This window comes from Pongo pygmaeus, chromosome 10, assembly GCF_028885625.2.
Source record: "Pongo pygmaeus isolate AG05252 chromosome 10, NHGRI_mPonPyg2-v2.0_pri, whole genome shotgun sequence".
Lineage (NCBI taxonomy): Eukaryota > Metazoa > Chordata > Mammalia > Primates > Hominidae > Pongo > Pongo pygmaeus.
The window spans coordinates 50087713-50101380 of NC_072383.2; the positions used below are offsets into that span (position 1 = coordinate 50087713).

The window sequence follows — 13668 nt, forward strand, 5'->3', positions numbered from 1 at the left end:
AGTGCTTTGTGGATATCAACGAACTGATTCTAAAGTTTTTATGGTGAGGCAAAAAACCCAGAATAGCTAACACAATGTTGAAGGAGAACAAAGTCAGAGGACTACAAGCATCCTACTTTAAGACTTACTATGAAACTGCAGTAACAGACACTGTGGTATTGGTGAAAGAATAGACAAATAGATCAAGGAACAAAATAGCCCAGAATTTGATCTACATAAATATAATCAACTGATCTTTGTCAAGGAAGCAAAGGGAATGCAAAAACAGCCTTTTCAACAATTGGTGCTGGAATAAGTAGATATCTACATGTAGAAAAATGAATTTAGATATGGGGCTTATACTCACCACAAAAATTAACTTAGAATGGATCATAACTCTAAATGTAAAATGCAAAACTGTAAAGCTCCTAGAAGATAACATAGGAGAAAGCCTTGATAACCTTAGGTATGACAATGACATTTTAGATACAATACCAAAATCAGGAACCATGAAAGATATAATTGATAACATGGACTTCATTAAAATTATTAATAAAACTTCTGCTCTGCAAAACACACACCAAGAGAGTGAGAATTCAAGCCACAGACTGGAAGAAAATATTGGTAAAAGACATATTCAATAAAGGACTGCTATCCAAACTGTACAAAGAACTCTTAAAATTAATAATAAGTAATAACTTGATTATAAAATGGGCCAAAGTCTTTAACAGACACATCACCAGTGCAGATATACAAAATAGATGAGCATAGGTCATCAGAGCAATGCAAATTAGCACAGTAAGGTATCACTACATGCCTATCAGAATAGCTAAATCCAGAACACTGAACATAACAAATGCTGGCAAGGATGTGGAGCAACAGGAACTCTCATTCACTGCAATGCAAAATGGTATGGCTACTTTGGAAGAGCGTCTGGTAGTGTCTTACAAAACTAAACATACTCTTACCATACAATTCAGCAACTGCATGCCTTGGTGTTTACCCAAATGAGTTAAAAACTTATGCCCATCCAAAAGCCTGCACACAGATATTTATAGCAACTTTATTCCTAATTTCCCAAACTAGGAAGCAACCAACAAATCTTTCAGTAGTTGAATGGTAAGTCAACTGTGGCCCATCAAGACAATGAAATATTATTCAACACTAAAATGAAATGAGCTATCAAGACATGAAAATACATGGAGGAAACTTAAATGCATATTACTAGGTGAAAGAAGCCAACCTGAAAAGGCTACATACTGTAGCCAACTATATGACATGCTGGAAAAGGGAAAAAACTATGAAGACAGTAAAAAGATCATTGGCTGCCAAAGCTTAGTTGGGAAAGATAAATAGGTGGAGCATAGAAGATTTTTAGGTCAGTGAAATGAATCTGTATGATACTATAGTGGTAGACACATGTTATCCATTTTTCATAACCATGGAATGTACAACAGCAAGAGTTAACCCTACCATAAGCTTGGACTTTGGGTAATAATGACACATCACCATAGATTTGATTGTAACAAATGTACCACTCTGGTGGGGGCTGTTGATAGTGAGTGAGGTTATGAATTTGTGTGGGCAGTGGGTATATGGTAAGTTTTTGTACCTCTGGACAATTTTACTGTGAACTTAAAACTGCTCTAAAAAATAAAGACAATATAGATAAACTTGGCAGACATTATGCTAAGTGAAATAATACAGACATAGGAAGACAAATATTGCATGGTCTCACTTACTCGTGTTATGTAGAAGAGAGGAACTTATGGAAGTTTAGAGTAGAATGATGGTTATCAGAGACTGGGAGAGGGGGTGGGGATGGGACAGAATGGGAATTGCTGGTCAAAGAGCACAATTTCAGTTAGATGAGAGGAATAAGTTTTGAGATCTATTGGGCAGCAGGGTGACAATCATCAATAATAATATGTTGCATATTTCAAAATAGCTAAGAAAGTAAATTTCAAATGTCTCACCACAGAAAATGATAAAGCAAGGTGATAGATATATTAAGTAACTTGATTTAATCATTTCATATTTTGTACATATATAAAAACATCATATTGTACCTCATAAATTTATGCAATTTTGTTTTTGTCAATTTAAAATATTAATTTTTAAAATCCCCCCAAAATTCTATGGATTTTGACAAATGCATAATGTGACCTCACCACTACAATTGTTTCACTTATCACCTTGCAAAGATCCTTTGCCTTTTCATATAAACTTTGTCCAGTTTATTGATATTTAAACAATAGCTTGCTGGGATTTTAATTGGGATTGTGTTGAATCTATGTATCAATTTAGAGAGAATTTACAGCTTAATAATTTTGAGTCTTCCAATCTACGAATCTGGAATATCTCTTCATTTATTTACATCTTTGATTTATTTCATCATTATTTAGTAGTTTTCCACCTATGGAGTTTCTTTATATTTTGTTAGATTTATGCCTAAGCATTTAATCTTTTGGTGTTATTGTGAATGGTATTGATTTTTAATTTCAAATTTCAGTTCCTCATTGCTGGTATATAAGAAAGTACTTACTTTTGCCTAGTAACCTCGTGCCTGCAACTTTGCTCTCTTTGCTTGTTGCTGCCAGGAAAGTTTTGGTAGATTCTTTGAAATTTTCTACATTGACTAAATGTCATATGAGGATAAACAGAGTTTTTTTATTTCTAATATATATTACTTTTATTGCTTATTCTCATCTTACTGCTGCAGTTAAACTTCTAATACAATGGGAGTAACAGTGGAGAGAGGGGACATGTCTGCCTTGCTCTCGAACTATGTGAAAATGGCCTAGTCTCTCACTGTTAAGTATGATGTTAACTATGGGATTTTTTATTTTTCAGATGTTCTTTACCAAGTTGAGGAAGTTGCCGTCCATTTCTTGTTTGCTGACAGGCTTGTTTTCTTTGAAACATGAATTGGTGTTTGGTTATATAATAAACTTTTTCTGCATCAATTGATATAATTATATGATTTTTCTTTTTTAGTCCCCTAATATGGTAGATTTTATTGATGGCTTTTGAATGTTACACTAGCCTTGCATATATAGGATAAATCCTGCTTAGTTATGGTGTATAACTTTTAAGTACTTGGTAGGATTAAATTTGGTAATATTTTGTTGAGTGATTTTGCATCTATGTTTATAAGAGGTATTGGTCTATAGTTTTCTTTTCTCAAAATGTCTTTATCTAGTTTTAGTGTCAGAGTACTACTGACCTCCATAGAATGAGTTATAAAGTGTTCTCTCTGCATCTGTTTCCCAGAAGACATTGTAGACAATTGGTATCATCTCATTTCTAAATGTTAATAGAATTAACCAATAAAAATGTCTGGGCTTGGTGCTTTCTTTTAGAGAGGCTATAAGTTATTGATTCAATTTATTTAATAGGTACGTGACTATTCCAATTATCTGTTTCTCCCTGTGTGAATTTTGTGTCTTTCAAGGATTTGGTGCATTTCATTGAAGTTTCAAGTTTGTTCATTTGTAGTTTTCCTTTATTATACTTTGAATGTCCATATACTATAAGATTTTTATTTTTTATATAGATACACATACATGCACATTGTTTTTAACCTCCTTTTGGTATATTTCTACATCCTAGATAATTTACCTTGTCAGTTATTTTCCTTTTCATTATGCCTCATGAGTATATAACTGTATGCGTGGTCGGTGGGCTTAGGTCAGTTATCACATGCGAGCTGTTGGGGAGGTCTGGAGGGCAGTGAGGAGATGTTGATGTCAGAAGCTGCCCGTGTTGCTGAGGAAAAGCCTAGGGGTGAACACAGTGGGAATCTGACACAGCAGGATCGTGAAACGCCTTCTGTGAATTTGCCAACCAAATAATAAAATGTCTCTAGTGATGTGGGAACCAGAATGTTAGGGGGATAATTGTCACTCCGGAGGAAAACAGGAACTGAGGTGGCCCAAAGGCAACACTAGTTCACTGACCATCCACTTATATCCTGAGACTTTCCTTAGCCATTCAGATATGCCAGCCCAGTTCACAGCCAGGCCAGTTCACTCCTGAGGGAGGAATATAACTGTCTCTTCCGATAAACAGACTCGGTTTTGTGGAATCTCTGTGAGAGGCTTAGAGTATGAAAGGGAGGGAATTTCCATTCTTATTTTGCTTTCGCATTTCAAGGAATGAGCATGAGAGTTTTGTGCCTGGCTGTTTGGATTTTTATTTTTTGTTTTTCGAGATGGAGTCTGGCTCTGTTGCCCAGGCTGGAGTGCAGTAGTGTGATCTCAGCTCACTGCAACTTCCCTTCTGCTCCCGGGTTCAAGTGATTCTCCTGCCTCAGCCTTCCGAGTAGCTGGGATTGGTACCCACCACATGTTCAACTAATTTTTATATTTTTAGTAGAGATGGGGTTTCACCATGTTGGCCAGGCTGGTCTCGAACTCCTGACCTTAGGTGATCTACCCACCTCCTGACCTTAGGTGATCTACCCACCTCAGCCTCCCAAAGTGCCGGGATTACAGGCGTGAGCCACCACCCCCAGCTGTTTGGATTTTTAATTGTATCAGCTTTGATGTCCCATTTCCCCGTTGTGAAGATTACTATGGTGCATACCCATGTGTGTACAGCTTTCTGCATTTGCATGGTCTTCTCAGGATACATTTCCAGAGGTGTAATTCCAGTTCTAAGTAGGCACATATTGATTGCTGTTGATACACCTTGTCAAATAATTTTCTTAGTCATGAGGCAATTCTAAGTATAAATAAAGGATCTTATTTTCTTCCCAAATGACTTTTACTCTATTTGGCCAAAAATGTTTCTCCACTGGGCATTTAGGCCAAGCACCGGTGTATAAGGGGGAGTAGTCTTACAGACCAAGTCAGAGGGACTGGGCTGCCATTTCCTACATACAGTAAAACCAGAGTGGACAATCATGGTGGACCAGATGCCTCCCACTCCACTTGCCAAACATTTAGGAGGAATTTGATCTGAGAAGAGATCTGAATGTCAGGATGCCATAGTGCTGTTAATTGAACCTCTCTAAAGGAGAAGGTTTAAGCACATGGGGATATGGATTATCAGTTAAAAATAAAAAGATGTTTGTCAACTGAAAAAGCTGAAGAAATATTGGTACCATGCATTATTTTAAAACCTGCTTTATTTAGAAATTACAAAGAGCAAAGAGCAGAGAAATCATCACAGGGAGACAGACTGTGTACATCACACAACTAGTCACTTGTGCTTCCATGGATACTGTGGCGGGGGTTCACAATACTTTTAACGTAGGGAGTTTGGGGGCCAATGGAAAATAAGTGGAAGTTGTTCTGAAATAAGCCCCAGGCGATTTTCAGTAATGAAAAGGAGCAGAGATCATTTTCTTATAGTGCTCAGCCTCAGAGATAACAATTTTGGAGGCAAGATATTAATAATTTAGTAACAAAGTGAAGCTCCAGTGGTGATTACATCATGATGTAAAATCAAAGGTTGATCTGATGGTGAGCAATGGGTGCTAGATGGGGCAGGTATAGACAGAGAGAAGTGAGGGCACTAAGCATCCCTCCCCAGCTCTATCTGGGAGAGCAGGGAAGACTGGAGGCCAGGAGAGGACAGGCAACATGAGGAGATGGCTCTGCAGCCAGAGAAGGGCCTGAGGACTGTAGGACCGAGAGCTGGCGGCAGCACTTTAGTGCTTGTAGCTCTTCCTGCTGGAGGAGGAGGTGGTGGTGTACTTGATGGAACTGCCGCCTCCAACAGAGCTGAGGCCACCCCCAATGGCTCTGCCACTGCTGGAACTGAAGCCACCTCCAACGCCAAGACCACTGCCATAGGAGTAGCTGCTTCCTCCACCCAGGCCTAAGCCACTGCTGACGCCGCTGGCACCACCATAGCCACTGGAGACAGTGGACTGCACTACAGCTGTGGTGGGGAGGGGACAAGGACACAAGAAGCCACGGTGAGCTCATCCTGCCGACCTGAGCCCAGTCAGAAGAGCACAAGGGCAGGGGAGGAAGACAAGCAAAGGTACTTACAGACGTTGACTTGTCCAATGCCTTCGCCATTCAGCCTGTGGAGAGGAACACAGTTAGGGTGAGACCTCAGAGAGCTCTTCCTTCCCTGGACCAGCGTGGGCAGCCTCGGTGGGTGGAAGAGTCCATGGGAAACTGCTCTTTTAGTTTTCTCTCAAGAAGAGCAATTATGGCCATGAGTGGTGCACCCTAGAGTTGTACTCAGTGCCAGGAACCTTGAAGATGGACTCAGCTGTTGGAGGAAGTAGCGTCAGTTACCCACCTGCACTCCTCGCCTTCCAGCAGCTTGCGGTAGGTGGCGATCTCCACGTCCAGGGCCAGCTTGACATTCATCAGCTCCTGGTACTCCTTCAGCAGCCGGGCCAGGTCCTGCTTGGCCTTCTGCAGGGCATCCTCCAGCCCTTCCAGCTTGTTCTTGGCATCCTTGAGGGCCATCTCCCCACGCTGCTCAGCATCAGCAATGGCAGCCTGCAGGCTGGCACACTAGGAGGGGAAAGGAAGAGAAGGAACTTCTTGTCTGTTCCTCCAGAGGAGGCTGGCTCTTGTTTAGTGAACCAGGGTCCTGTAACCCAAAACTGACAGAGAATGAGCTCTGACTCTTTCTGTACAGTATTTCTCCATTTGGCAATATTTGTCTAGTCTGGGAGTCAAGTGACAAAGTCCTATGACCCTTGTATTAAGCACCTGCATGAGAATGTGCTTTGCATCTTATGGGAGACACTACAATGGACCCAAAAACAAGCCATATGGAAGATGAATGCTCGGTTTGTATTGAGTGTTGTTTTCAAAACTACAACAAGAATAATTTTGAGGAATACATCTCGATGCCACATTAAAATATACAAAATTATGACCATCTGTAGGAGAGGTGATGACTTTTTACCTGCCTGTTGAGACCTGGCCTTGCTTGTGCCTCAGAGGCTCATCCTCTTGGGTGGGATTCACTTCTCTATTGAGTTCTCACTGAGGGCAAGAACTACACATGTTCCTCACCCTAGTGTTGGCTTACGTTTCAGGAATTATCTCAAATAATGGCTAATGACTGCCTGATGGGTCTAGCGAAAAATGATGCTTCTTTCCTCCATTGCACCTCACTGTACCTGCTTCTTGACGTGGTCGATCTCAGATCTCAGCCTCTGGATCATGCGGTTGATCTCAGCAATCTCCTGCTTGGTGTTGCGCAGGTCGTCCCCATGTCTGCCTGCTGTGACCTGCAGCTCCTCGTACTGCAGCCCAGAGGTGGAGAGAGAGACAGTGTCTACAGGTTCTTACCTGGGAGTGATGACTTTCACTTGTGTATCATGCATGTCATGAGGTGGACCTAATGGCTTCTCCCCAAGAAACTTGAGGAAAAGTTGATGTTATGTGGTGGGTGGATACCAAACCCTGGAGTCACAGACCATCCTCATTATGGCATCACTGCCTGCCTAGTTTCTTTAGCGAGTAGAAATGCTCTATACCAATTTCTAAAAGTCAGCAATCAGGGTGAAGCTAAAAGCAGAGATGACTATGTCCTTTTCTATGGTAGCTTTCCTCCTGCATTGGGTTCTTTATCCTCCTTGACTTGGGCAAAAGTTCTGCAAATGTCTACTCTAATAGTGCAGAGTGCATGTCCTGGGAGAGGACGCCAGCTTCCTGTCAGGGGATGTCCCCAGTGAAGTCTGCAGTCCTCTGGTATTCAGGGATGGACACAAGGATTCCTCAGCGGCTGTCCACTCCCTGCTCACCTTTGTCTGGTACCAGGACTCAGCCTCAGCCCGGCTCCTCTGAGCAATCTCCTCATATTGGGCCTTGACCTCGGCGATGATGCTGTCCAGGTCCAGGTTGCGGTTGTTGTCCATGGATAGCACCACGGACGTGTCTGAGATGTGGGTCTGCATCTGGGACAGCTCCTGCAGAACAAAAGGTCATAAGATCAACTTCACTTCCGACATTTACAGAGATACCCAACCCTATACATCTTCTCCCATTTGCAGACCCCATCAGAGTAAACAGAAGGACGGTGGAGATGCTTACTGCATCATACAAGGCTCTCAGGAAGTTGATCTCATCTGTGAGAGTGTCTGCCTTGGCTTGCAGTTCAACCTTGTTCATGTAGGCAGCATCCACATCCTGGGGAAAGAGCCAACAACCTGGAGTTACCTGAGCGCACCTTTCCAATCTACCCATCTTCTAGTCTCCTGCCAATTCTCCTCTCCCAGGCGAGCGAGAACACAGAGCCACTTCTCTCCTTCTAAATGAATTTGAACCCCTGGCTTCATCTGCTCACCTTCTTCAGAGTCACAAATTCATTCTCTGCTGCTGTGCGCTTGTTGATTTCATCCTCATATCTACAGGAAGAAAGGGATGGGATACATTTGAGCCAGTGGGTAGGATGAAGCAGAAAAGCAGCCTGGGATTCAACATTTTCCCAAATGGAATATTCTAATTGGGCTTTCCTGCCACAGAGAGCCTGAGACTATTTTTCCTTCTACTAAATTTGCCACTTCTTTAATCTCCCCATCCTCCCATAACCATCTGTGGTTCTTGCAGGTTTGCTCCTAGGGACTAATTTGTGCTTTTCATTTCCATGGACATGGGTTGTTAGGAATCCTACACACATCTGGCCCTGGTCACCCAATAGTCTTGAAGTGTGTGCTGCAGGAAATGGAGTCCTCACTTGTTCTTGAGGTCCTCCACCAGGTCCTGCATATTTCTCAGCTCTGAGTCCAGACGGCCCCGTTCCCCCACGATGCTGTCCAGCTGCCTCCTGAGGTTGTTGAGGTACTGCTCGAACAACGGCTCCAGGTTCTGCCTCACGGTCTTGGTGCCCTGCTCCTGCAGCAGGGTCCACTTGGTGTCCAGAACCTTGTTCTGCTGCTCCAGGAACCGCACCTGGAAGGGAAGCAAGATGGTCATTTTCCAGGCAAAGGAAGGAAGAAAAAGTGTCTGGTATCCGGTTTCCTGGCAGGTCTGGGAGGTCCCCATGGTGTTGGGCTACTACAGTGCATGTAGAGGGCTCAGGCTGAGCTCTGCTCCCCCAACCCCTTCTCCTTTGCACCCCACCAGTCTCACTAGAAAAATTGTCCCACGGACCATGGAGGTGTTCTCATGCTGTAAGCTATTGATCATCAGTGAGTTTCAACATTTCTTCTTTTCTTTTTCCAGGCACAATCACAAATTTAGTTTTAAAATACTAATTACCTGATATATTGTACACAGTTTTTTTACCAATAGGTTCTCAGTTAGGAGGGATATTAGATGTTGACTCATGATTACATTTCAGTCTACTTTCCCATTTAGTGTCTCCTCTCAGATATTCTGGTGCTATGGTCATTCTGTTTTTAAAATTAACTAGAATTTATCCATGTTTTACAGTTGTTTCTATGCCCCTTTTTTCTTAATCCAGCCAGATTATCTTTTCCTTTTCTCTCTAGTTCTTTTTCCTCTTACCCACACCCCAGAGTGTAATTTACCAGCCCATATACTCCTGACATTTGCTTTGTAATCTCTTAAACACTTCAGAGGGAAGAGTTAACCTACTCCACTCTCTGATGGCCTCATCTGTGCTTCAGGGTTATGAAAAGTTACGGCTCTCCTTAGGCAGGAGTGAAGGCCACTCCAGAGATCCCATGGGGGAGTGATGCCCATCTGTGCTGCCTCCTGTGCACCGGGAGCCAATTGTACTCTCTGCAGAGCTGGGCTGAGTCCCCTTCTCCCTCCCTCCTAGGTCTCCCTGGCAGGAAGGTGTTGCTCTTCTGGTCTGGGGACCCTGAAGTGCCCGATGGAGGGCATGGCACTGGCTCACCTTGTCGATGAAGGAGGCAAACTTGTTGTTGAGGGTCTTGATCTGTTCACGCTCCTCGGCCCGCACCCGCTGGATGGCGGGGTCAATTTGCAGGTTGAGGGGAGTCAGGAGACTCTGGTTGACGGTGACCTCTTGGATGCCTCCAGGGGGGCACACAGGGAAGCCAGGGCCCCCAAAGCCACCAGCAAGGCCGGCTCCACCACCCAGACCAAAGCCAATGCCGGCTCCGCCACCAAAACCAAATCCACTCCCGGCGCCACCAAAACCATAGCTGCCTCCGGCTCTGCTGCCATAGCCGCCACTGATGGCACAGCTGCCCCCTCCAATGGAGATCCTCTGGGAGCCCCCCAGGCCATACAGGCTGCGGCTGCCAAAGCCAGCTCCTCCACACGGGCCACCCAGGCCACCACTGCCCCTGGAGCGGGACACAGAGACGCTGCTGAAGCCAGAGCGGCTGACCCCAGGGAGCCTGGCTGAGCCGGCACTGAAACCCCGGCGGCTGCTGCTGTGGCTCCTGATGGTGGTGGATGTGCTGGCCATGGTTCCAGGAGATGAGAGGGCTGTGGCGAGCGTGAGGGGCTGGAGGAGAGAGGCAGGAGAAGCAGGACAAAGAATCGGGCTCCAGCCGTAGCTTATATATTATTGGAGAGCATGGGCTGGGCCCAGTCCTGGAAGGTGAGCTTGCAGGTTGGGAAGCGCTGGGCTTTACAAATAGTGAGATCACACCGGGATTAGAAAAGTTATTAAATGCTGAGATGCCATTTTTCACTTCCTTTAGTCAGGGAAAATGTTCCTGCCTCCAGCTTTGACTAGAGATTTCAGCACAGTAAGAGCATTCTCAGTTCATGAAGCTGGAGTTAGTCACTGTCTTCAGCAAAGGTTCTGCATGCTAGGCTGTTTATCAACATGCTGCGAGTGCTTTCCTCTTCCCAGTCTGACTTTCTTCCAGCAGAGATATTGGAGATCACAAGCACTGTATTGCAAATGCCTTAACAGAAATACTAACGTTTTCCCTGTAATTATTTTTCCTTCTGTGTGCAATTTCAAACATGTAGAGGAGCAGAACACCACAGTGGACCTGTATATACCTGTTACCTGTTTCCATGATGATTACCTTATGGCCAGTCTTATTTCTTGTATATTTCCACCCAATTCCCTTATCAATGTTAAATTTTTTTAAATCCCCAAAATATTTGGGATTTAATTCAATATTAATCTGTAAATGATAGGCCTTTAAAAAATATAACTGAAATATCATTTTGTATTTCAAAAATTTTTGTATTTATTGAGTCTTCGCCCTCAAGGAGTTGACTCTAATAAAGATGACAAATAACAAAAAAGGAGATAGAAGACATCACATCTAGTGTCATCGCTGAGCTAGAAAGAAAGTAATGCTTTACTAGGAAGAAAAGAGCACAGAGAGGGGATTTAGAGGGGACAGTGGGGAAGGGTAATTTTTTTTTTTTTTTGAGACAGAGTCTCGCTCTGTCACCCAGGCTGGAGTCCAGTGGTGCGATCTAGGTTCACTGCAACCTCCGCCTCCCAGGTTCAAGAGATTCTCTCACCTCAGCCTCCCGGGTAGCTGAGATTATAGGTGCCCACCACCAACCACGGCTAATTTTTTGTATTTTTAGTAGAGATGGGGTTTCGCCATGTTGGCCAGGCTGGTCTCGAACTCCTGACCTCAGGTGATCCACCCAGCTCAGCCTCCAAAAGTGCTGGGATTACAGGCATGAGCCACCGCTCCCAGCCAATTTGTGTATTTATTAACATCAATGTGTCTATTCAATTCTCCAATGTCCTTGTTTATTTATTTCCTTATTGTTTACAATTCATTTGTTGATGAGACCAGGTTAATTGTCCTGAGTGGTGTTTCAGTCTTTGGGATTTCCTCATTGCTTACTCACAGTGTTTCATTTAAGATGCTACTGTGTCCTCTATATTTCCTGCAAACTGATCATTAAAACTTGAAGCTTAATAAGACTGTCATATATTTAGAGTTTCCAGATGTGGATGTAGTAGAATGCCTATTTAAATATTGAAAATTGGCCGGGTGCAGTGGCTCACGCCTGTAGTCCCAGTACTTTCAGAGGCCGAGGTGGGCGAATCACCTGAGGTCAGGAGTTTTAGACCAGCCTGGCCAACGTGGTGAAACCCCATCTCCACTAAAAATACAAAAATTAGCTGGTGTTGTAGTGCATGTCTGTAATCCCAGCTCCTACTCCAGAGGCTGAGGAGGGAGGATCCCTTGAACCCGGGAGGCAGAGATTGCAGTGAGCCGAGATTGCACCACTGCACTCCAGCCTGGGTGACAGAGTGACACTCTGTCTCAAAAAAATAAATTAATTAAAATAAAAAAATTGAAAATTGTTATTTACATATTTATTTATATGTTTATAAATTGAATATGTAATAAATGTTTAAGGAGAAAATACTTACTAAAGCCATTCCCCAGCCATGCAAACTTTTTATGTGAAAGTAAGCACTGTTACCAGGTCCTTGTGTATCCTTCTAGTAACTTTACTTGGATATGTTTCTGAGCTTTTTCTGGGGAATATGTGAGATGTGTGTTTTGTGTGTGTATGTGTGTGTGTGTGTGTACATGTGTATGTGTATGAGAGAGAAGACAGAGGGTGAGAGAGGAGGGGGAGTTTTATATGTAAAGAGTAAGGCCCCTAGAAAGGTATTGTATAGGTGAATGACAGCTAAAGAGAGAGAGAGAGAGAGGTTTGTCTGTGTGTTTTATATATTAAATTTGCATACATATATAAAATATTTTAAAATTATATATATATATTAAACACATACACATGTATTATCTTCCAATTAAGTTCGTGTTGTCTCTACTTTGCCTTCCAAATCTATTTTTTCTCTTTATTCTCTTTTACCACTCTGATCCTTTTTTTCTGTTTGATTTCTCCATCTTTTCCTATATGTCAATTACTGTGCCTTCAGCAATATCTTTCTTTCCTCTTTGTGCTGCTTTCAGTTGGTCTTCTTTTCTATTGTTCTTTATTGTTTCAATATATTGTCCCTTAGTTCTCTTAATTTATGGAGGTTATCATTTCACTGAAATTTATTTGCTGACACTTTATTGTGCCTTTTTTCTGTTGAGCATTAAGTGCCTTTTTTTCCTTACTCCTTTCAGTTTTAAACGCATAGATCTTTTGTGGATCCTGGAGTGGTTTCTTTCCAACTGGTGCTAATTTTAAATGAGATGAGCATCCTCTGGGGCTGCCGTTGTATTCTGGGAGGAAGGACCCGGGGCATATTAAGGTGCGTTGGAATTCTCATTATGACACAAGGCTGTGTGAATAATTCTTTTAAACATCAATTTAAAAAAGCCAACAAAGATCACTGCAGAGTGGCTCACAAATCACAGGTTCTCTGCTTTCTTTGCCTTACCAACAAAATGATGCCAATGGACAACAAAATGCTATCAAGGTGACTGGGCCACAGGGTGCACAGACATTTGCTCAAACACTATTCTGGATGTGTCTCTTTGGATGCTTCTGTATGAGATTAAAATCTGAATCTGAATTGTTAGACTGAGTAAAGCAGGTTACCCTTCCTAATGTGGGTGGGCCTATTTAGTCAGTGGAAGGCATAAATATAATACAAAGACTAAGTGGATAATCTTCCTGCATGACTGTCTTTGAACTGGAACATTGGATTTTTGTTTTTATATTGCCCTCAGACTTTATCTAAAACATCTGCTTGTTCTGGGTCTCAAGCCTGTGGTGTTTTGGATTGAAGCTACACCATTAAATCTTTGGATTCCTTGGGATTGAGTCTGGAACTAGAACATTGGCTCTCCAACTTGCCATCTTGGGACTTGTTAGCCTCCAAGATTACATCAGCTGATTGTTAATAATAATAATTCTTTCTCTCTTTATCTATCTA

The 13668-nt window shown here is 42.7% G+C and overlaps 1 protein-coding gene across 1 annotated transcript; it reads right to left on the reverse strand.

The window, feature by feature from the left end:
* Positions 1-5092: 5092 nt before the first annotated feature.
* KRT6C (keratin 6C) lies at positions 5093-10373 on the reverse strand. The gene is made up of 9 exons (XM_054443249.1): positions 9766-10373; positions 8638-8852; positions 8248-8308; positions 7995-8090; positions 7706-7870; positions 7079-7204; positions 6241-6461; positions 5982-6016; positions 5093-5868 (listed from the first exon to the last, which is right to left on the reverse strand). Exons 1-9 carry the CDS (start codon positions 10303-10305, stop codon positions 5636-5638), a joined length of 1692 nt encoding a protein of 563 aa, XP_054299224.1. The 5' UTR covers positions 10306-10373; the 3' UTR covers positions 5093-5635.
* Between the last annotated feature and the right edge of the window lie 3295 nt (positions 10374-13668).